Here is a 24,674-nt window from a genome sequence, read left to right as displayed (position 1 = left end):
CAAGTAGCAGTTGTCATTTGGTCCACACCCTTCGTGATCGTATAGACCTCTACCATATCCCTCCTCAGCCGCCGTCTTTCCAAACTGAAGAGTCTCACCCAGCCTTTCTAGTCTTTCCTAGTACGGCAGCTGCTCTATATCCCCAATTATTTGGGTTGCTCTTCTCCGTGCCTTTTTTAATCTTACTACATCCTTTTTGAGATGAGGAGACCAAAACTCATGTGAGGGTACCACCCACCCCTGCATCAGGGTTCGCAGCAAATGCATCCAACCGGGAACACTGCCAGGCTCCGGCCAGGTACATCCATCAAACCATAGCTCAAGTTAATCTGCTTATCCTGAATGCGTTAATAAGCCTAATAAGTAAATCCCCTGTCTGGCAGGGCCTGTGTGGGTAGCTGGGGTATCATGTGCAGTCCCATACGGCTTTGTTGGCATGCCATACTCATTTCCAGTTCTCCTCGCAACCAAAGGAGCTCCTCTCTTGAAGTCGGCTCTTTCACCTCGGGATGAGGCCTGGTTCTTCTCAGGGTGCCAAGGTTGGATGGAGATTTCTCCCTGGCTCCATTTCTGAAACCTCCCTCAGGCCTAAGCCAATAAGTAGGGAGGGCAGAAGGGCAAAGATCTGCATCAGAGAGACATGGCTGTCAGCGGCTCTCCGAGCCAAGCTGCTGGATGGACATGCAGGCAACAGATGGTCCCGAGCAGCTTACAAAGGAGCTGAAACCATCTGCAGTACAGGAAGGATGCAGCTCAATGGGTTTTGTGCCTCTTGCATGGCATTAGAAAAGATATACAACCCACCAGGTTTTACCACTGTCTGATTTTATTATAGCCCAGCCCTTAAATCCTGCTTGTAGGACAATGATCCATCTAACCCGAGACGTTTCCCCAGTGGTATCCCCAGCACGGCTTGCTGCTGGTCTGCCTGGGAGGAATTTGCAGCCACAGCAAACGGCCCCGCACATGACCAGCCCGTCCCTTTGGCTGCCTGCAGCATCCCCCTTCCTCGTGCCTCAGCCGTTGTCTGCAGGGTTGTCCCTGGGACCCGAGTGTGAATGAAAATCGGGGCCCTGCCTTCCTCTAGGAGTGGAAAGCACCAAGGTATTTTTGTCCCGGCTGGAAAAACAGCCCCCCAACAGCGTGTGCTTGGTGTCGTAGGCCTGCCGGAGAGCGCAGGTGCCGGCCCTCTGACTCCAGGGGTCCATAGATGTGCAGATAGCCCTGCCGGTTTGCAGCACTCACGGCCTGTCCAGCATGCAACAGCACTGGCACGGAGGGGGCCGATTGCCTGGTTTGGAGGTGAAGGGGGATGCTTTTCCCAGGAGGTCCCATGTCACCTGCACCCGGCTTAGCCAGACGGCACCCGGCGAGCCCGACGGGCCAGGAGCGCCAGCACGGGGCTGCTCTCCCTGCTCATGGGAAGGGGATGGTAATGAAGCTGGCAGTGGCTCCGGGAGGACTGGCAGTCCAACCGCTTGCTTCCTGCTGCGCTGTAATCACTTCTCAGGCATTTCTCTCCCCAGTTGTGCCAGAGACAGAGCTCAGCAAGCGCTCGTGCAGCAGGATCCCCCAGGGAGGCACTCTCCGGCCAGATGGCACGGCGGATCGCCAGCCAGGCAATCAGCTGCAGGATGTTTAGAGAGATGCACTAAGATACCCAGGGCTGAAAGGCGGAGAGGGGAAGGCCGGCAGAACCGTCTCCCTACTCCTCCAGCATGTTCTTATCCAGGGCTAGGGACGGGGTCACTTTGCAACAGGCTCTGCCCTTCAGGGGTCCTGCCTGCACCAAACAAGAGCCCGGGAGCAAGCTGCAAGGCGGCACCAGTCTGGAGCCCTGTGAGATGAGGATCCAGTCCTCCCGGCTGCAAAGCGGCATCCCCTCCGGGTCACGCGTGTGAGGACAGAGGTGCGGGAGGGACACCTCTGATGGGCGAGCGCCAAAAGGACCAGACGTGGGTTCTGCCTTCTCTCTCCGTCGGTCCAAGACAGATGCTCCACAAACCGCCTGCAATACGAGACGTCCTGCCGTCACCTCCTGCACGAGTCTTCAGTTAACAGCTGACGAAGCAGGAGATTTTGGTCATCTCTGCCGCTATTTCCAGTAATGATGTTCGGGGCTGTCTTATACCGCTTGGTCTAATGCCCAAGAGCACAGGGAGTGCGTCTCAGCGCTCTGTTAAGGACAGTGCTGAGTTTTTTTAGTGTGCCGGCTTCGGGCGCTCAGGGGCTGGTAGCATGCAGCTGGCCTGGTCCCGTTGGGCGACTGCCCATCATCCTGGAGTGGGTTTGCAAATCCTTGTCCTGGTCAAAGGGGCTCTTTCGGCTGCACATCAAGAGAAGCGATGGCGTGCCGAGCAATGCATCGCCCATGCCCTGCGCTGACTGAGACACCGCAGCGAGCGGAGGGCTTTATCCTCCCCAGGGCACAACCGCACAGCCTTCCTCTGGGAGGGAGGGACGCAGGGTGCCTCTCGCAGGAGATGAAAGGGGGTCTCACTGCCAGGCGCCTCTGCGCAGGGAAGCAGCAGCATCCCCAGAGAAAGACCATCCGATCCGACGCAAACATCATCCTTAGCAGAGGCATTAAGGGCTGCCGCCTTCCTGGGCTTTCATCTCTGGTCCTTGCATTTGCAGATATGTCAGTGTGCCAGGGAACTTGCTGTCCCCTCGGGATCCTCAGAGATCAGAGCCAGATCTGTAATGAGTCCTTTGCCCTGCGGAAGAGTTGGAAGCCAGGCAGGCTGCTTAGCGCAGGAAGAGCAAGGGAAAGCAATTCACATGCAAAACCAGAGCGTATTAGGCTAAGAGCACACTTCAGATCCACTGTCTTTAGGCCCTAAGCCCTCGACTGCCTAACAGTGGCAACTCCTTTAACTAGCAGCAGCCACTGGTTGTTTCTCCGGTCCCCAGAGAAGGACCCGGGGCTATGCAGGCAGCGTGGCGCACGGGTCAAGGGTTGTGACCACGGCATGCAAATACAGCTGAGCAAGCAGCCAGCAATTTAATCTGGGAGTTTAGCCATTCTCTGCTGGCAGGGAACCCGAAGGTCCCCGAGCAATTTCTCTCACACTGTTAAATAAGGAGGAGGGGGCTGGAGAGGAGAGAAGCCGTGATGAAAATGAGCACAGCAGGCTAGGCCATTGCGTGAGCTGTAAAACACTTGCCCCAGCGCCCTGCTCATTCAGGGGTCTTGCCCCCACCCAGCCTTGAGCCCGGCTGGTGCCTCTGACTGCTCCCGTGTTATACATATGAACCAAGAGCAGGCAGGACTTCCTGCTTGGAGGCCTGGTCCAGCAAGACCTGCCTAAACCGAGTCCCCGGATGCCTATTCTCTCTCCCAGCTGCCTGACAACGATGATGCTCTGCTTCCCCGTCTGAGCCTCTGGTCCGGGGGTACCTAGGGAAGTGGCTTTCCACCTCGGTGGGCTCAAGGCCACCCTCAAAAAATGCCAGCTCTTAGTTTTCCTTTTTTTTTTTGACTACAGCAAAATACCAGAGCAATTCTTCTGGTGCAAAGAACCTGGGGACACCACAACGGGACCGAAGGGTTTTGGCACTGTGAATTCCTGTTTGCAATCTTGTGAACCACGTTTGCATGCCTAACTGGGCTAACATTGTGTTGGGACCTCATATTACCCTTGAAAGGATCCCAGGGCACCCCAGGGTGCTGCGGTACCCTGACAGAGCATCACCGGTCTAAGGCAGCGATCCTCAGCCCCGGTGCTGCAGCACCCTGCGGTGCAGTGAGATCCTTTTAAGGGTGCCCTGGGGTGTTGTACAAGTTCTGTTAGGTGTGTCGATGCCGACACACAATTCACAAGATGCATCCAGAGATTTCAAGGAGGAATCGGTCCGGGCCAAAGCATCCTGCCCCGTTGCCGGCTTGCTGAGTTCTTTGCCCCCGTGGCTTGCCCATCGCATCTCTACCCCCTCGCCACCACTAGCCCTTTCTGCGGATGAAGATAGAGGTGAAGAGCACAGTCTTTCCACATTCGGGGGGGAAACAGCCAACAAACCACCGGGTTCCTCTCTCTCTGCCACAGACTCCTCACGTGGCCCTGGGCAAGTCACCCCCTCTTCCTAGTGGTCCTCCCTTTGACTTCTTGAACATCCAGAGCAACATTTCCCTCATTTCACTGAATGCTAAACTGGAGCCCTTCAGCACAGACCCCCCTTCGACATCCACACACAGAGCCACTGTGCAAGAGCCACGTACCGCATTCGTTCACATACCACGCTCACCTTTGGGAACCAGGGGATGCGTGCCTTCAATGAGGCGACTGATTTCTGAGCAGCTTTGTTATAAAGGAAAAAAATCTCTCCCTCACCCCCCACCCCCATTTCTTCCTTCCCAGAAGAACATGCATGTCTTTTTGCGGGGTACACGAGTATATACAGTATTGCATGCTTCGATCCCATATCAGCTGCAGAGCCAGCATCGGGCCCCGGTTGTGATCTTCCAGACAGTGTTTTGGTCCCTGGAAATGTCCCGGGAGCAGCTGTATGTCCCTCACCACCAGTTTTGTGTTCTGCAATAGTGAGCAGCCCGGTCCTGACACGATGGATGCCCACTGTCACTAGCAGCGATGGACGTGGCATCCCACAGCATGCACCTCCTTCGCAGGGATGCAGAGGGCTTTTTGCTCGGGGTGTGCAGGAAGCTCCAAGCCTGGCCCGGCCCCTCCAGCGTGACAGCTGGAATAAAACGTGGGGACTTGCTCCAGCAGGAGACAGAGGCTGTGTTCCCCGAGGGGAAGCCGGCAGCTTTGCTGGAGAAGAGGCATGTTTCCCTGCTTCTCTGAGAGCAAACATGCATCCCGGCTGCAGATCAGGGACGGGGAGACTGAGCAGCCCCCACAGTCTTGTCTGCTTCTGGCAACGGTAAAGGCGGCCACTTCCACCTGGGACTGAACCGCCTGGAAACATGACCAAGTCCGCACAGTTCAGACTGTGCCCAGGGGATCGGGCAAGGATGTCACCGGAGAGCAGGACAGCAGTCAGCCAGCATGTGCCTAATCCGTGAGATAGCATCCTCAATGGCTCCGTGCAGCTCCTGTTGTCCACCACTGAACGTAGTCAGTCATCGGCAGCATGAGGCACGGTGTGTGTTTTCCACTTCTACAGTCTGGGTTGTTGCCAAGATCCCAACGGTGGAGGCTGGCCATGCACAGACCTTACCCTGTCCAGAAGCTATTCAGCAAGGCCCACGGACGAGGTGGCAGCCAGGTGGGCAGACTGATAATGAACTTGTTTGGTGCTGATGTCGACCTCCATCCTCGTACCAGAGGGTCTCCACCGTGAGATCCTGGTGTGGCAATTTGGACCGCAGCGGGCGTCATGATGGTAGATGTGCAGCAAGTGGATTTAAGAAATCATCATGCAGCGGCCGGCTCGGATTGGCGCAGATCTTCTCCAGTAGCCTGCAAGTTGCAACTTCCCATCAGATCCGAGGGGGAAGCCATGGTAGAGGGGTGGGTTGAAGAGGCCCCCAGACGATGCACATCATCAAATGTAGCTGCCCATCAATGCATTTGGTGCCACGACCGGTCCCAGACTGGTGCCCAGCTCTCTGCCGCAGGGTATGAGATGGCAAGAGCTGAGGCTCTTGCACCCCACGATGACCCAGCCAGCTGGTTAAGGAGGTTGTTGCATGTCTTACCGTTCATTGCTGTCTTTTTCAAGTGCTCGTGGTAGCTCAACATCCAGTCTAGCGTCACACCCAGGTACATGGGTTGTGCTTTGTGGCCATTCAAGTAAATGAGAGGAGATGCAGGGAAGCAGCAACTGGCCCTGAGCACGAGCCAGCCTCAAAGGCTCAGGTTGAAGCTCCTGGTACCCTGAGGCTTAGATTCGCCCCTGACCCTTTGTCCCTTTGTCCCTTCCTGCCCCCTTGCCCCATGCAATGACCCCATCCCCCACCTGGTTGCCTCCACGGCCAGGAGCACAAACCAGGGTCGGACACTCCAGCACGGCCCTTTGGTCTTGCAGCGGGCACTGGTTCACTCCCTGATCCGCGGGTCCATCCAGCCAGGATATTAAACGAGCTTCCCTCTCAATCACACTCAGAGCTGGAGCCGGCAGCCTACGAGACAGTCAGGATCTTCCTAATGAGCGGATAAATCACTTGGCGCTGCCTTGAGTCCTGGCAGGTGGAGCACTCGTCGCCGCGCAAGGGTCTGGTCTGCAAGCGAGGGATTGTGATTAACCCACTGATAATGCAGCGGAGTGACCCCAGCAAAGTGGTGGGGATCTCTGGTTGCGGGGGGGCCTTGCTACCCAGCCTGTATCATCCTTCTCCCCTCTCCATCCTGTTGCTCAGAAAGACCCTTCGTTTGCATCAGGAGGAGACCTGCTCCATCTCCCTCTGCCACCGCCTGAGCCCGCAGCCCTGGTCCAGCCCCTTCCTCTCCCTCCGGCTCAATTACCCCCCTGCACACTCCTAAAGAAAGGCAAGAACTGATTCTCGCTGCCCTGCAAGCACGTTGAGGTCTGCCCTTGCTGCAGAGCAATCCCTCGTTTCTGTCCATCTCTCCCTCCCACGCGCTTTAAGCTTTGATACCGAGCGTGCCAGGAGCCACTGAGTACAGCCAGCCTTGCAGTTATACCGTGCTGACGTCAGGACCCGAGTCGGGCCCAGCTGGGTAGGGGTGGGATTAGCCTGCCAAGCGGCTTAGGCGAGGTATGGAGGTATTCGCATGCTAAACAGATTACAGCCACGGCTCCGATTTTCGATTTTCACGACATGCCCGTGGGGCTCTGTCTGCCCGGGGAGTTCCCCAGCCATGCAAGTGCAGGGTCCTGGAGAGGCCACGTAGCCCAGCTCCCTCCCCAGCCGGCGCAAAGGGGAAGGGTGCATCCACCCTGCAAGCCGAAGCAGGGCCACGAGGCCTGGGTGCCAACCGGGCACGGTGTGATGGCAGAGCCGGTGCTGTGCTATGCTTCAGGGTGCTCTCCCGAGCAGCCAGCCCCCATGGAGGCCTGCTTCTCCCTGCCCGAGGCAGGCACTGTCTCATCCACGCTCCCATGCATCTCCCTCCCTGCAGCTCCTGTCTCCCAGCCCGAGGCATGACGCCAGGTCCTGTCTCTCCCCGCAGGTTTTTAACCTCCTAGGGCTGACTGCAGATCGATAGACCGTGTTGCAGCTCGGGCACGTGTTTCCGTGCAGGGCAGGTGGCTCTGGGGTCTTGCTCTGGGCCGTGACACGCTGTTTCTGCCGCTCCTGCTTTTCCATCTCCTGGTGTCATCACAAGGTTGCAAAGTACTGAGATCCCTGCAGCAGATCTCCCTCCATTTTTGGGGCGGTCGTCTCCCGTGAGTTGATGTTGATGCTGCGTGTATTCAAGTTGGCCTCGAGAGCATCCTTGAAGCACTTTCTCTGCCCTCGTCTCGAGCGTAGACCTCGACCGAGCTGGGAGAATAAAACTTGCTTTGAGAGTCCGGAGTCGGACATCGGATGACGTGGCCGGTCCAGTGAAGTTGATGTCAGATGATCATCACCTTGATACTCGTGGCTGCGAGAGGATGCTAATGGTGATGTGTCTGTCTACCCCCCTGGATTCAAACCCTCTTCCACAGGCAGCATGGATGGTACTTCTCCTCTCCGGCAACTTGAGGCGTCTCCTGTACGTTGTCTACATGTCAGCTCTGTCCAGCAAGGTGGGGTCAGGTCTGCTTGATAAACCATGAGCTTGATGCCGTGATCTTCAAAAGGTCTCCCGCTGGGCTAGGTCTCCAGGCTATGCAGGGCCAGGAGTCCTGCCGTGAACCCAGGCAGCTACAGCATTCCTCCATCTGGCAGCAAATGTCCTTCCCACTGCATCTCAGCAGCCTCAAACTACCCTCCACACCCTGCCCAGGCACCTTCCCCGACTCGGGGGTAGATGCAGTGGGGCAGATGCTCACTGAGCCCGTCTCAGCATTTTGGGCTGGAACAGAGAAAGCTGGGGAGGGAACCAGGGCACTTGAAACTGCCTCTGTGCTCCTGTTTTCTAGTCTAAGGCATGCCGAACAAGCCTCAGGGCTGCTCTAAGTTGCCCCCTGCTTTCTACAGCCTCGTGTGCAGACCCCGGTAAGCAGAAGACGGCTGTAGAGCAGCATGCTCGCCATAGTTTTACAAGAGATATCGGTTAAAACTTCTTCACTGTCAGAGCAGGGAGCCAGTGAGACAGGCGCCTGGGGAAGGTGGGGGGGGGTCTCTCCATCACTGGGTGAGGTTGGACAGGGATGATCCAGGTGTAGTGATGGCTGTGCTCTGCTTTGGTTATTTCCCAGGCTTTTGGGCTTTGCTGGCTGCCATGTGGGCGAGGAGGGAATTTTTTCTCCCCTCCTGTTGCAATGTGTCAGGGGGGCTTTAAGCCTCCCCGAGAGGTGCTGGGTGCTCTGGGGATAGGCACCGGGCTGTGCCAATGCTCCTGCTGAGACCAACCCTGCAGGGTCCTAGCTAGAGGGTCTTGCCACTGCACTCAGGCTCAGACTGATGCTGCATTTGGGGTCAGGAAGGGATTTCCCCCCGATCAGACTGGTTTGGACTGGGGGAGTTTGCCTTCCTTTGCAGCAGGGGCATGGCCTCTGGCTGGGATCTCTCCAGTGTCTATTAGCAACCTTTGCAGCAGCAGGACCCCCACTACAGCCCCCCTGCTTTCCCTGCAGCAGGCTCGGGTGCAGTGCCTGGTGCTGGGCCAGGGGTGACCGTGTGTTTTTGCTCAGAGGTTGGACGCTGGGTTTGTCCGGGTTGGTTTGGATGGGGCTGATCCTGCCTCTGGCAGGGGTTGGACTAGATGTGACCCCTGGAGATCCCTGCGGCCCGGCGCCTGTGCAATCTCTTCTTGCAACCTCCAGTGATGACGAAGGGTCCCCAGCTTCCTTACGTGTGTGTGAACGCGTGTTTGAGAGGGAGCGAGCTGGTCCCTGGGCAGGTGTCACTTTATGTAGTCATTTGCCAGCCCCCATCAGATTGCCCTTTTGGTTCTGATGAGAGCAACGGGAGGTGCCCACAGACCCTGCCCCACTACACGGGGGTGTCTTAGCATCCAAGGGGGGCAATTAGACATCGCAGGGGCCTGGCACAGGGGACACCCAGAGCCACGTCTGCTTTCCAGGCTGCTGAAACATTTCCAACCTCAAGGTCCCTTGTCACCAGTTAGGAGGGGGTGGCTTTTTTTTTTTTTAATGAATTTGGAACTCAAATTAATTCTGCATTTTTCAGCCGAAGATGAAAAGTTGGGATGTTTGCATAAAGCCTCTGCCCTCATCTCCCACTGAAGTCTGAAGCTGTTTGACATTTTTGTTTTGAAATACTGAAGCAATTACATTTTTCCCCCCAAGACTAATAATATTGAGACAGCGGGAGGGAGATTGTACCAAGCGCCGCGCAACACAGCTTCCATTTTCCCCTACAGTTTACTCATCGTTTCTGTTCAGCTTCGATCTTTGGGGCTCCGGGTGGTTTTTCCCCCCATGTTCTCCTCCTGGGAGAGTATTTTGGAGCATTTTCCTTTGGAAAAGAACTTTTCTTTTGGAAATATTTGGGCTTTTGGGTGAAGCAGGGACAGCAGGTGCTGAGGATCAAGGAAGCCCCAAGGACAGCTTTGCATTTAACCAAAACCCCATCCAGCCATCACTGAAGGGCATCAAACAACCGCATGTTGCTGCTTCTCAGCTCCTACCAAGGAACAGCAAATCAATGGTTAATTTGATTTTCAGGAAAGCCAGCTGTTCTTCCTTAGAATAGGAAATTCAACGTCTGCCAAGCGACCGAGTACCCTGTGCCACCCGGTCCCGCCGTCAGCAGCCCCAGCGCCTGCTTGCAAACAGGGCCGACCTTTGTATGCAAGTGATGTCTGAACCTAGAAAGGAGTGTGCCAACCCCTGACCCTGCCCTTGAATGCATCTGCTGCTGGAAGGAGGTGGATATTCAACACATCTGGGCTGCCCGTTCCCTGAAGGACGAGCCAGACTGACTTCACAGCTCGACCTATCTCTGGGTGAACTCTGAGCAGATCCTCAGCTCTGGGCACTCCTATATTTAGGGGATTTTCCATCCCTTGAGATTTTCTCTCGAGTCTCAGGATAGTTTGAGGGGGAAGGAGGGGTCATAAAGCCTCAGCTCCTGGAGTCCTGGGATTGCAAGAGAATAGCAGCTTTCTGATCCAAAGAAAGCAAGTCCTTAGCCTTCCTGGCTTGGAAACAGAAGCCAAGCTCTAACGGCTCAGAAAACGGAAGATTCACCCTCATTCAACCACAAAATACCCCCCAAAAAACAAAGAGAAGAACTAATTCTGGATTTTTTAACACATTTCTACATCAGCAACCTAGTTCATAGTTATTAAACACCTGGGGTTGGCAATGCATAGGAAAGAAGGGCCGGCCAGGTGATGGAGTCCAGGCCCTTGGGGTAGCAAGCACCCGTGCAACACGTGTCTGTCTGCCAGGATCCAGGCAAACACCCACCCCAGCCTCTGGCACGAAGCATCCCATTGCAAAAAGCACCTGCAGTGTGCAACAGGTAGAAAGCAAGCGAGACAGAGGCACCACCAGTGACCCAGTGGCTGCAATGGCAGGGAGTGCGTCCTGCACCTAGGCTGCAATGCATTTAAACATGGTCATGCCACTGGTGCACAGCGAGCCTGGGACACGGGGAAGGGACCCTTAAAAAAGCGGCATGCAGCAGGAGATAGAGAAAAGCATCCACCCAAAGGTAAAACAGCGCTGGGCTCACCTTTCCATTGGGACTGGCTTTCTTAAACACCCTGCAAAACAAGCAAGGGAAACATGAGTTAGCACCACGAGAAAGGCTTTGAAAGCAGAGAGACACTCTGGGTATAACTGAATGTGAGTTAGGGGGGGCAGCTGCAGCTGAGGCCTTCCTCAGCCCCTGGAAGCTGCTAGGGGAGAGAGGAAGCTGATGGATCAGTCTAGACAGATAAATATTGCCCCCGCCCAGCACCTGCTCTGTGCCACTGGGGCAGGCGGGCCGAGGCACTGGTCTCACCACAACTACCAGCCCCTCGGCGGCACGCAGCGACCTACAGCAAACAGCAGACAGGAGCAGGAGTGAAGGGCTCAGGTTAGCAGGGGGGAACCTCTGGCTGGAAACAGCGGAGGGAAAGCCCCCGTTCATCCACGCTGTGCCTGTGTTGAGAGCACCCGGGCGGGTTTCACCATTGAATCATGGAAAATGAGGTTGGAAGGGAGCTCAGGAGGTCACATCTAGTGCAACCCCCTGCTCCAAGCAGGACCAGCCCCAACTACATCATCCCAATCAAGCCTTTGATGACCCAGGTCTTAAAAATCTCCAAGGATAGAGACTCCACCACCTCTCTGCTGCTTCACCACCCTCCTAGTGAGAAAGTTTTTTTCTGATATCCAACCTCAACTTCCCTTGCTGCAGCTTGAGCCCATTGCTCCTTGTCCTGTCATCTGCCCCCACTGAGACCAGCCCAGCTCCATCCTCTTTGCAGCCCCCCTGCAGGGAGTTGAAGCTGCTATTCAATCCCCCTCAGTCTTCTCTTCTGCAGACTCAATCAGCCCATTTCCCTCCTCCTCTCCTCACCAGTCATGTCCCCCAACCCCCCAACTATTTTCATTGCCAGTTCTCCAATGTGTCCACATCCTTTCTGTCGTGGGAGGCTCAAAACTGGACACAGGACTCCAGATGTGGCCTCCCCAGTGCCGCATAGAGGGGAAAAATCACTTCCCTTGATCTGCTGGCACCGCTCCTACCAATGCAGCCCAGGATGCCATTCGCCTTCTTGGCAGCAAGGGCACACTGCTGGCTCCTGTTCAGCTTCTTGTCCCCTGTCCCCCCAGGTCCTTTTCTGCAGAGCTGCTGCCCAGCCCGTCACCCCCAGCCTGTCCCTGTGCAATGAAGAGCTCCCTGCTATGCCAAGCTGGTCTTCTGCCAGACTTGTTAGTCTTCCTGCGCATTGTATCTCCAAAGGTGATGTATGATCAGGGACAGCCGACGGGAATGGTTAGGGGTATGCAGAGAAGGCATGCTGAGTCTCCCTCCAGTAGCCGAGCCTGCTACAGGATAACAACCCTCTACTGCTGGCTATTGAGAGAGTTGCCTCCTCAGTCACCGCAGTTCCCAGGGGTGCTTTGGGGAATGTGGCTGCTTGGGTGACGGGTGAGTCTGGAACGACCCCGTGAAACCCGTGTCTGTGTGGACCAGCCTCTCACCCTCTTCCCCGCTGGAAGCACAGGGCAGCTGGGCTGGCAGGGCTCTCCGGGGGCCCCAGGCAGCCCAAGCCCCCGTCGAGCTGTGCCCAGGGCACGTGGGAGAGACACAGGGCAGTGAAACGGGGCAGCGAGCTAAGGAGCTAGCGAGGTGACCCAAGGAGCCAACAAGCAAGGAAGCAGGGCCTTCAAGGCACAGATCCCAGGGGCGTTGAGCCCAAGGTTACCATGCCAGCTAATTAAAGGAAGCTTTTTTTTTTTTAACATGCAAATAAGTCTGGGAAGCAAAGAAACTCGTGAAGCTGGAGGGCAGGTCCTAAGTGCGTCAGTGCTGATGGGGGCCTCCAAGGCGGCTGGGTCCCCGTGCTGCAACACCCACCGGCAACTTCACCCCCACGATACCCCATCCTGGCCAGGCAGCTCCATGCTACCCAGCCTTACCCTGCTTTTTGTAAACTCCCAGCTCTACACATGCCCCTGGTCAAGGCCACTCAGATCCTTCCAGATCCAAAGATCCTGGTGGTTTATGCTTCAGCTGCCAGCTGTGGCTCAGATACGGGCTCATACCCAGTATAAACCAGCCCAATCAATTAACATGCTGCCAATCCCAGCAGCAGGTGCAAGTCCCGGCTCTGCCCCAGGATCCCAGCATGACCCCAGGAGAGTTTCTGCATGGTCCAGCTTCTCTGCCCAGCACACATAGCAGTGGGCTCTGTGCATGGGGCGGGGGGTGTCAGGATAAAGGTTTTAGGGACTGAAACAGCGGAGGTGAGACAAGGGGCTAAGAGTGATGAGCTGTGCCAGGAAGGCAAAGAGGAAGAGGAAAGCTGGATCTGGGGTAAACCAGCACAGCCCACTGGCTCCAGAGCAGGGAAGGCGGCATAGGGCTGCTGGTGGAGCTGGCTTGCAGCTGCCCAGAGTGACCCCATCAGTGCCCCGTTGGTCCTGCCGCGCCAGGCACTGTGCAAACACAAAGACGACCCTGATCCTTGCCACGAGGAGTTTCCAGTATAGACGAAGCCAGGAGGTGACTTGCCCATGGACACCCCCACCACTCAGTGTCAGGTCAAAGACCCCAGCCCAATGTGGTACTCACCTCCTTCCCCAGCTGGCAGCACTGGCCACACTGGACTGCCATGGGAAGTAACAGGAGGTGCCAGGGTGAGCCTGCCAGCATGAAAGGGTCTCACAGGGCACTGTGGCCTCGGAGTTGGGCTGTGACTCGCGGTCTCCAGCCAGCTCTCCCAGCAGCCCTGGGGAAGGTTGGGTGGTGGTACACCCATCACCCTCTCTGCGGGTCTGGGCTGGTTGGCTGGCTTTAGTGAGCTTCAAGCAAAAGAGGGTAGGCAGGGCTAGGATTCAGAGAGACCTCGACACATTGGAGGACTGGACCAAAAGAAATCTCATGAGGTTCAATAAGAAGTGCAAAGTCTTGCACAATCCCATGCACTAGTGCAGGCTGGGCAGCAGCTCTGCAGAAAAGGACCTGGGGGGACAGGGGACAAGAAGCTGAACAGGACCCAGCAGTGTGCCCTTGTTGCCAAAAAGGCTACCGGCATCCTGGGCTGCATTGGTAGGAGCGGTGCCAGCAGATCAAGGGCAGAGATTCTTCCCCTCTGCTCAGCACTGGGGAGGCCACATCTGGAGTCCTGTGTCCAGCTGTGGCCCCCACTACAGAAAGGATGTGGGCACATTGGAGAGAGTCCAGCGGAGGGCAATGCAAATAGTTGGGGGGTTGGGGAACGTGCTACAGGGAAAGCAAGGGGACCGCGGCCGCCAATGTCCTGCTGATGCAAAAGTTGTTAGTTGACACTGGAGAGATCCCAGGCAGAGGCTGAGCCCCCGCTACAGAGGAAGGTAACATCCATGCTCCTAGTCCATACCAACCCAACCAGGAGCAAAATTCCTCCCTGACCCCAAATGCAGCATCGTTCTGACCCTGAGCAGAGGGGCAAGACCCTCTAGCCAGGACCCTCCGGGTTTGGGGCCAGCAGGAGCATTGGCCCAGCCCTGCCCGCATCCCCAGCCTGGGCTGCAGCAGCACCCAGCACCTCTGGGGGAGGCTTAAAACCCCCTGACACATGGAGCAGGCGGGGGCTACCCAGGCCCCTTGTGACACACATGATGCCGGTAGATCATACAGTGAGTGGTTCCTTGTTTCCTGGCCACTCTCAAACACACATTGATCAGCAACAAAATGGTTAGCAATACTGAGAAGTGCGTTGTTGTTAGGCCTCAGCATCCAGCAGCCTGTTGCATCCTGTAGCTCACTCCTCCCTCAGGCCGGACCCTGCCAGGCTCTCTGCAAACTCAGGCAGACGCTGCTATAGGGCTGGGCACCTCGTTAGCCTTTCTTTGCAGCTCTTAACCGCAGACTCACTTTTAACCAGCTGCTCAGAGTCCCCAGCAACAACAACAGCCACGGTGACAAAATCCCGTCTCCGCCAGCCAGTGTGGGCTTGCACCACGGAGCCGTTCTGGCAGGCAAGGGGGAAAGAGGGCACGTGGTCTCCTGCCCCTTGGCTCCACTTGGCTCAGGAGGGGGTAACATCCCCCCAGCTCTGCTCTTCCCCACCCTGCGTGGGAAGATGCACATGCTATGCTAAGGGCACAGCTTCCAAACATCCAGCCCAGCATAATGAACACAAGCAGCCATAACGAGCCACTGCAGAGCTGGCAAACAGCATTAGCATGGTGGGCTCACCGGGACAAAGCTCCCACCAAACCCATGGGCGCAGCCTTGTCCCCTTCCCCCTGCCCGACCCTGTCTCAGCCCGTCGCCTGCTCCAGTCCCTGTGCACAGCCCTTGGCGCGGGGCTTGCCACCCCTCCTCCGTCGTGCTACCCCTCTCCCACCTCCCAGATCTTTGTAATGCCCGGGACTCAGAGCTGGGCAGGATGGGCTAGTGGGCAGGACACAGGCCCAAGGAAACCCATGGGCTCCAGTTGCACCCAAACCCCCGGCAGGGCACCTGGCTGAGACAGCACAAGCTGATTCCTCCCCGGGGGCACTGTCCAGAGCCAAGAAAGGCTGATTTTCCCCCCGTTCCCCAGCGCGCCATTCCAGGATGCACGCCGCTGGAAGAGCAGGGAAGGCAGCCGTCCAAAACGGGCCCAGCCCAGGCGGGATCAGCAAATTCCAGGAGATTTCTGTGAGCCGCACCGAGCCGCGGGGGCAAGCTGGATCCACAGGGCACCAGAGTAGGCCGTGTGAATAGAGCAGGACGCCGTCTCGACTCGCCACTGCCTCGGGTGCCTGCTTTCCCCCACTCCAAGACCCCTCCACCCCCTTTATTGATCATCTGGAGCAAACGCCCAGGTCTTCAGCAACTCTGGGCGCTACTGGAGACTTAATGATGTGCAGATGCTGCAGGTCAAGGCGGCAGAGAGCAGTGGGGGAGCGGCAAGAGCACAGAGCTGGGACTCTGGAGGTTGGAGTGCATGCTCAGCTCCGCTACAGAGCCCTTGCGTGGCCTTTGGCAGCTCTCTTAGCACTTCTGTGCCTTTTCTTGCTCAGCTAGAAATGATTGGGCTTCTCGCAGGAGTTGATGGGTGATAGCCCGTGGCTGGGAGGGATGGGTGGCCATGATGTGGCCTGCTCTGCTATGAATCGATGAATCCCCTAGTAATACTGCAGGCATCTGCCTGCTCCTGCAGTGACTGTGCTTCTGGGCAGGGCTGTCTCCAGCGCTGTGTAGGGGCTTGGGCCTGACAGGGGCTCTAGGGGCTATTGAAGTACAGGTCATTTCGAAGCAAGGTGGGTGGAACAGAGAAGCTCCTGGGAGGAAGAACAGCTCCAGCATCCCCAAGCCAGTACCTTACCCTGGGCACAGGAGGGCATTCAAGATGCCAGGTAAAGCTGCCCCGGTCTCCTCCTCTCCCAGACATTATCCAAGCAAGGGAATAGGTGCTCCCTGCCCCTCCTGCCCACTGAAGTCCATCCCCTCCGAGCATGCACCATGCAGCACAACCACAGGATATCCTGCACGGCCCGTGGTGCAAGCCCCAGCGTGCCAACGCAAGAGGCAGGCACAGAGGCCGTGGAGCGGTGGGGATTTTCGGCTGCTGTGGGGGGAACAGAAACAGTAGCTTCGAGCAGCTCATGCTGACACCCAGGGCCACGCCAGCTCTCAAAGCAGCTCAGGATGGGATAGCTGCAAACCTGACTTGAAGCCTTCTCTGTTTTCAAGGCTGAAAGGGGCAGCCCCAGGGTTTGCAACCACAGTGGGTGGTGGCTCACAGAAGCAGAGAGAAGCGATGCACCACTCTGTGATTGTGTGGGAGGATACTGCAGGCCAAGGTAAAATGGCAAGCTGCTTTCTAATTTGCGTGGAGGACAATTTTCTGTGCCAGAAGATGAAGGATACAACTAGGGCATCCCCTATCTCGGACCTTGTCCTGAGCAACAGGGAAGAAGGTGGAGGATACGAAGGTGATGGGTAACTGGGGAGGAAGCAATCATGATACACTAGGACTCCGCATCCTACGCATGAGCTCAGCGAAATTAGGATGCTAGATTTCCAAAAGGCAGCTTTAATCCAAATCAAGGAGCCGATAAACACGGTGTCATGGGAGGATAGATGGAAGGATAAAGGCACCCAGGAGGGCTGGGAGCTTCCAAGGGGCACAGGGTGGGAAGCTCCTGACACGATGGGAGCACAAGAAGAAGGGCAAGAGATGGAAATGGCTGCACAAGGAGCTTCTAAAATGCCTCCGATGCAAAAGGCAGACAAGGTTCTTTGGGTAAATCTGCTGTCTTTTATTAGAGCAACCCAAATAGCTGGAAAAAATTCTTCTTAGCAAGCTTCCAGGTACAAAATACCCTTCATCGGGTCCAACGTATACCCCTGTCCAATGCAAAAGGAAAGCATGCAGACGAACGGGCAGATCACCATGGATGTGTACCAGGAAACAGCAAAAACCTGCAGGGACTAAATCAGGAAGGTGACGATAAAGATGGAGTTGCACCTGGTGAGGGAGGCTCAGGACAAAAGAAGAGTGTCTCTATGGACCAAGGAAGCAGTGATCCTCAGTTAACAAGCCAGGAGAGCTCCTAATTGAAGATACAAAGAAGGTGGAGCTACTCAACAGCGACTTTGCCTTCAATCTTCACAAAAAAATTAAGCAGCCAGATACCTAATTGGGATTATCTAGATAAGGAAGGGGGCAGGCTGAGGGAGGAGATGTCAATAAATGAATTCAAGTCTGCAGAACTGGATGAGCTTTGTCCCAGGGTCCTGAAGGAGCTGGCAGAGATCTCAGAGCCCTTGGTACTGATCTTCATGAAGTCGTGGGAGACAGGCCAGGTACCAGAGGACTGGAGAAGAGCCAGTGTAGCGCCCCTCTTTAAAAAAGGCAAGGAGGTCCTACAGGGAGAAACGTGGGCTGGATGAAACTATTCCAAGGTGGATAAATACCTGCCTCGCCAGCTGCAAGCAAAGGGTAATTATTAATGGGTCCACGTCAGAATGGCAGGAGGTTTCAAGGGGCCTGTCCTGGGCCCGATGCTGTTCAACGTGCTTATTAACTATTTGGATGCTGGCACAGGAAGCTTCCTGAGCAAGTCTGCGGGACGGCATGAAACCGGGAAGGACTGTGAACATGTCAGAGGGTGCGAGCAGAATTCAGAAGGATCTCGACAGACTGGAAAGCTGGGCTACAGCTCACAGGATGAAGTTCAATGCAGACGAATGCAAGGTGCTGCACTGCGGGAGGAATAAGCAGAAACACAAGTACCAAATGAGGGACCCCCGGCTGGATGGAAAAGGACTTGGGCGTCTTGGTAGATCACAGACCCGATAGGAGTCTGCAGCGTGATGCAGCTGCACAAAAGGCACATGCAGTCTGGGGATGCATCAACAGGAGCATTAGATGCAAGACACTGGAGGTGACGGTGCCTCTTTGCTGGGCGCTGGTCAGGCCTCATCTGGAGACTGTGTGCAGTTCTGGCCTCCATATATTAAAAATGATGTGGAAAAGTTAGAGACGGTCCAGAAGTGGGCGACGTAGATGATAAAGAGCTTGGAAGACAAGTCATACTAGGAGCGACTGAAGCAGCTGGGCCTGTTCAGCTTGTGGAAAAGGGCTTTGACAGGGGACACAACAGAAGTCTTCAAATACTTGAAGGGCTGCCATCAAGAAGAGGGAAAGCACCTTTTCTCTCTTGCTGCAGAGAGGAAGATGCAGACCCATGGCTTCAAGTTGCAGCAAAATACATTCAGATTGGATTTCCAGAAAAAAAAACCCTTCCCTGTCAGAGCCGGGAGGCCGTGGGATAGATGCCCAGGGAAGGGGTGGGCTCTCCATCGCTGCAGGGGCTTGAGAAGAGGTTGCGCAGCCACTGGCCGGGATGATCGAGGTGTAGTGATGCCTGTGTTATCTACCATGGGTATTTCCCAAGCTTTTGGGCTTTGCCGATTGCTCCCTGCCATGCTTTTTTTTCTGCTATATGTGTCGGGGTCTTTTTAAGCCTCCCCAGAGGCATTGGGTGCAGGCCACAGCTAAGGCGGGGGCTTCAACTGGGGTGTACAAAGCAAAGCCAGAGGGTCCTGGCCCCTTCACCCAGCGTCCGACAGGGGGCAGGAAAGAATTTCTCTCCCCCCGGTCATACTGGTATGGACTGGGGTAGTGGTGGTGGTGGTGGGTAAGGGGGGTTGCCTTCCTCTATAGTGGAGGCACAGCCTCTACCCGGGACCCCTTGAACGTATATATACAACATTGCATAGAAGCAGGACATTGGATGCCACGGTCCCCATTTTACCTGCGGCAGGTTGTGGTGCTAGGTCTGTGTTGTGTCAGGGTTGGTGGTAGCTTTATGTAGAGCTTAGATGTTGGGTTTGTCTGGGCTGGTTTGCACAGGGCTAAACCAGAATGATGCTAACAATCCCTCCCGTGGATTAAAAACCAGCTGCTAGGCCTCCCACTATGACAATCAAGCAGGGAATCATTGTGGAGCCGGCGTATTCCTCGGGGGTCCTGGCTCTGCACGATTTGACATTTTATCCAGGCCAGGAGCAGGGTCGAGTCAAGTCGAGCAAGCTGGTCACGAGCAAAGAACAAGCTTCACAGCCATGGGTCACATCCTGCTTCTCGGGGCAAGGAGCAGAGGCCTTGCTTAAGATGGGGCAGTCCCTGGGAAGGAGCAGGGGCTCTGGAAAGGACTCAAGGACTGGGGTAGAAAATCAGCCGGACAAGGTCTGCGAGCTGGAAACAGGCAACCCCTTCCCATGAGCAACCTGTGCATGGGCAACCCTTCCCATGGGCAAACAAGTGGCAATGATAGCCTCTGTGTGCACCACGGGGCAGATGGAGGAAGGGGCAGGCAGCCCAGAGGCAATAGGGCAGGGAGCAGAAAGCAGAGCAGCAGATCAGACAGAGAGTGCCAGACAGGGAGCTGAAAGCAGAGCTGTAGATTGGACAGGGAGTAGAAAGCGGGGTAGCAGATTGGACAGGGAGCATGGGGAAGGGAGCAGAAAGCGGAGCTGCAGATCGGGTGGGGAGTGCATGGCAGGGAGCAGGAAGCAGAGCATTGGATCGGACAGGGAGTAAAAAGCAGAGCAGCAGAGCAACCAGGGAGGAGAAAGCAGAGCAGCAGATCGGACAGGGAGGAGAAAGCAGAGCAGCAGATTGGATTGGGAGCACAGGGCAGGGAGCAGAAAGCAGTGCGGACGATTGGATTGGGAGTGCAAGGCAGAGAGCAGAAAGCAAAGCAGAAGACCTCTGTAGACCGGGGCTTGGGTTCCCACCCGGACGCTGGAGCTATGGGGGGGACCTGATGTTCCTCCCGCTCCCCCCAAGATAGACCCCGCCAAAGCCAGCTGAGGTAATGGGTGCTCAATGGGTGCCCATGGAAGGAGAGCCTAGCACCCATGCACTCCTCTCCCCGCTCTGGGCCGCGATGTTTTCCAGAATGCCTCTATATCCATTCCCTTAGCACCAGCCGGCAGGGCAGAGGGGCAAGCGGACCTAGCGCTCGGGGGAACCTGCCGCTGGCATCCAGGGAGTAGCTACGGATGTGAACGCAGGATGTCGGCTCCCGTCCCCACCTCCGCGACCGCATTAGGCCTCGACAGACGTGCGCGTGTAGCCAGCTGCTATTTAATACACGTTCAATAACTGTCCCATTAGAGTGAAAGCCTCTTCATTTGCGGTCGGCTTCAAACAGGGCCATTTCCGCTGCCGGAGGTCCTGCAAGAGACAAGGATGCCGCAGAGGGAAGGGGCGGGGGGCGGGTGGCCTGGATGCATCACGGCTACCAGGATGGCTCGGATCCAGCCATCTACACACCGCCTCGTCTCTGGATGCTTCAGAGAGACGTACAAGGGACCTCCGCAGCGGAGCATGCAATAGCCAGATAAATACCCCAGCTCCTTCTAAAAGGAGATACACCGCTCTTGAACTCAGGGGTCCCCTGCGGCCAGGAGTCCTGCAAGTTAACGCTGCACTTGAAGAGCGTATTTTCATATAGAAATCCTAGAGAAGTGGGGCTGAAAGGGACCTCCGGAGGTCGCATCTAGTCCAGGCAGGATCAGCCCTGGCCAAAGCATCCCAGACACATCTGTCATCCAGACTCTTTGTAAAACTGTACAGTCAATCCTGACACAGCCCCAGGCATCGCACCCGACCGTGCCACAAGGAAAGCAGGGGGACCGCGGGCACCAACATCCCGCTGCTGCAAAGGTTGTCAATAGATGCTCTGACACTGAAGTTCGACCTAAGATCCAATTTAAACCTATCTGGCTGCAACCTCCAGCCATTTTCTGGCATACACCCCTCCCTCAGTATATAATACACACCTTGTTTGTGCAGGGCAGACTGAAGGAATAAAACCCTTAGGGAGAGCAGCATCTGGGGAGCTGAGCCTGTTCACAGCCCCACATACCAGGCAGGGCCTGCAAACCGACTGGCTGGGGCTGGGGGGTGTCTGCTAGCAACTCGCCCCCCTCCACTGCAGATAGCTCAGGTCTGGCTGGAGACCGACCCCGTGCGGCATCTCAGTCCAGCGTGTGGGACGGCGTTATCTGCCCCGCCGGCGATGGAGGAGCAGCACAGTGCAACTGGTTATCATGGCTCTTAGCTGAAGCCATTAAGGCTCAGATTGGAGGACCTGTGGGGATCCCTTGTTCTTGCCTATAACGCACCCTCCCGATTGCCACCAGCTGGCCGTGCAGGAGAAAGTGGAGGCTATATGTGGGAAAATACAGTACCGCCATCGCTTCGCTGTGCCCTCGTGAGCTGCCCCCACGGGGCGGCCAAAGGAGAGGCCAAGCCAGGCGCCTGATGGCATCAGGGAGTGGCAGCCTTGCTGGGAGGACTGGAGAGGGGAAGGACATCCTTCCTCCAAACAGCTGGCTGCTTGCACGAGTGTGGGGCAATGCCCCTGCCCTGAGAGGTGAGAGCCAGGCCCTGCCATCGGGACAAACTCGAACCATCCCATTGCATTCAGCCCTCCAGCTTCCCTTGCCCCGTGGCAGCTACGGGGGCCGGAGGCCTAGCCCCACAAAGGTCCAGCACTAGCTCGTTGCTTGACTTCTAAATCCCCTTGGATTCGTGGCTGCCAGGCACCAGCACAGGACCGCGATGCTGAGGATCTGGGTGCTAGCCGCAACATACTGCGTTGGGAGGAGCGAGCCTGGCTGCAATTCGGGCGGCGTCAGCGGAGCGGGATGGCTGGGCATCTCTACCTGGGATGCTTTGGTGGCACTCAGGCAGCCGGGCCAGCCCCAACGCTCAGGCATCCCCGAGAGGATTCCCCTCGGCAGCCCCCATCTGCTCCTCGTGAGTCAGCCCCGGCACCAGGCACAGCCCAGCCGGAGAGATCCCCGCCGCGCGGCGTTCCTCCGTCACGGAGGAAAGAAGCCGAGAGAGAGCCGGGGAAGGGGAGCTACAATATCCGTGAGCCTCTGGCCAGATGCTTTCTGTCTGCTGTCGCTAGGTACTGGGTGGCTGCTTCACCGGGGCATGCTTTCGCTGCAGTCCTCTCCGCAGCAGACTTCCCGAGTACAGGAGCCAGCTTTGGGGACAGCGAGGCCGTGCACTGCCCTAGATGTGCTTTGCAGCGTGAAAGATGACGGCTGCAGAGCACGTGTGAACGAACGTGCTCAACCCCGGTGCACCCTGGAGCGGAGACGCACGGGGGCAATCCTCTCTGCTCTGCGGAGCAGCCCCTCGTGCCAGCCCAGGTTCAGGAGACCCAGTCAGGCTCAGCGTTGATAGACTTCCCCTGCCCTGTCAGGCTCTGAATTGGGCCCGCTGAGTTCCTGCTGGGCCACCCAGTTGCAGCCCCCAGGATGGGAGTCTTTGAGGGGCTCAGGCAGGACCCCGGAGGTGGGAAAGCCCAGAAGCCTGGAAAATCCCCACAGCTGAACATTGCTGCACTGTGCAACCTCCCCTTGATCCCCTCCAGTGACGGAGAGGCCACATCTTCCCTGGGCGTCTACTCGACTGCCTCCCTGCTCTGACAGTGGAGAAGGTTTTTCATGGGATCCAATATAAACCTGCTTTGCTGCAACTTCAAGCCATTGGCCCACGTCCTCCTCTCTGGAGCAAGACAGACAAGCTGATTTCCCTCTTCTCTGTGGCAGCCCTTCAAGTATTTGAAGACTGCCGTCACGTCCCCTGTTCTGCAAGCTGAACATGCCCAGCGCCTTCGGCCTCTCCTCTATGACTTGCCTTCCCAGCCCTTGATCCTCTTTGTGGGCGGGAGCTGGGGAGCAAGGAACCTGTGTCACACCACGTCCCGACGCAGCCCGGGGCCAGCACTCGGGTGGGCACGAGTCTCCGTACCCTGGCAGCCATGCCCACACCATCCACATGCAGCCTGTTCTGCAGGGATGGGACAGTAGGGCCGGGAGAGCCCCAAATCCAAGCCAGAAGGAGCGGGAGGCAGTTTCCTGGAGGAAGGATGAACAAGCACATCTGGCTGCAGAGCGGATGCTGCAGCTCATCCAGACTCTCCGGGATGGGAGCAGAGGGCCGCCCTTCACGGCAGCATCTCTCTGGGGCACCCTCCATCTGTGTCAGGGATGGGCTCAAAACCCTCAAAAATGTCCTAGGTAGCCGAATGTCAGCTTTGAAGTGCAGAAGGGGCTCTCTTCATTCATCAACAACAAGACCTAAGAAGCCTTATTCCACCTATACAGACCTGGGTGAGAGGAGAGGTTAAGTGACTTGCCCAAGGCCACATAGCAGGTCAGTGGCAGAAGTGGCCTGGCACCCCGCACATCCTGGGTCACAGTCCCCTTTCCATTTGGCTAAACCTACACCACCGCCTCCGTGCCTCCGGGAATCTAGCCCTTTCAGCCCGAAACAGTCCTCGCTCCAGTGTGCGTCTGGCAAGCATCTCTTCCCTCCCTCTGAAGCAGCAGCAAACAGGCCCGGCCCCTGCCGGGGATCTCGCCAAGTCCCACGCATCTGAAGGAGAAACCAGAAACACAAGCCGTGCAGGAGAGCCTGTCCTGGGCAGGGAGCGGGCTGGATCTCCCTGTCGGGGCACCTGGCCACACGTGGCCCTCACCCGGTCTCGCACACGTGACCAGGGCTGGGGAGAAGACCCTCAGGGTATTTTGGGCTGGTACAAAGCAGGCACGCAGCGTCACTGTGCGCATCAGGCAACGCAACCACAAGAAGCTGGGCTAGGACCTTGCAAACCTGCCCCTCCAGAGGTCTCGACCTTTGCCCAGCCATGCAAAGCCGGTGTGCGGTAATGACCTAGAGCAAGCAAAGCCCGACGCGCCCTCCAGCCACCTGGATGCCCCTGGAAGGAGTCCAGACCCAATTGCAATATTAGACACGCACATGACTATCAGCAGTGTGGCCGTTCTCAGAGGTGCCGTTCCCTCTCCCTCCATCTCCATCTCTCCTTTCACCGTCCCTCCAGCCCCCCACACGCTAGCCATGTTCTTCCAGAGAAGGCGTTGGCTTGGCAGGTTCTGGCCCAAGGGAAACAGCTGGATCCTCTTCACAGGACGCTGCACGCAGGCTGGACCCGCCTGGGAATGGTAAATATTTATAAGGCGGCTCAGAGGTGGGACTGACGCAGGAAAAAAAAAGCAGCACCCTGGCCGGAGCCTGTTTCCTTCCTCTCTCCACCGCTGCCACAGGCCTCCCGGGGGGCAAGCCAGCTCCCACGCTGCTCCCCCAGGTCCCCGCCATCCTCTGCTAGGATTAGGGGGCAGCTTGTTCTCGGCAGGCCAGCGAGGAGGTACTCGGGTAGGCAGCGCCAGCTCTGTCACCTTCTCCAGGGTCAGGAAATGACTTCAGGTTTCCCGAGTCCTGCTGGCTTGGTTGCAAGGGCTGAAACTCAGCACCTCGCACCCCGAACCCTGGCTATTGCTCCCTGTGCCTTCGGGCAAAGCTAGCACTGGTGGGGATGAGGCAGGCAGATTGCATCCCCCAGCCGCTGTTCCTCCCCCTGTCTGACAATTATGTGGTTGCATTACTTGTTGGGATGTTCTCGGTTGAAAGGGTTTTTTAGATGGGTTTTGATCCGGTAGG

At 56.7% G+C, this 24,674-nt stretch overlaps 1 protein-coding gene across 1 annotated transcript in view; it reads right to left on the bottom strand.

Moving 5' to 3' along the window:
• The window catches only part of LOC102385555 (beta-arrestin-1), a 96,784-nt gene that overhangs the window by 40,410 nt on the left and 31,700 nt on the right, over positions 1-24,674 (bottom strand). Inside the window, exon 2 of the mRNA XM_006035681.3 lies at positions 10,721-10,751. Coding sequence (XP_006035743.1) covers positions 10,721-10,751 — 31 coding nt within the window. The remainder of the gene's footprint in view (positions 1-10,720; positions 10,752-24,674) is intronic.

This window comes from Alligator sinensis, unplaced genomic scaffold, assembly GCF_000455745.1.
Source record: "Alligator sinensis unplaced genomic scaffold, ASM45574v1 scaffold1931_1, whole genome shotgun sequence".
NCBI lineage: Eukaryota > Metazoa > Chordata > Crocodylia > Alligatoridae > Alligator > Alligator sinensis.
The sequence above is the reverse complement of the archived record's forward strand: the minus strand, read 5'-3'. Positions and strand labels throughout refer to the sequence as shown.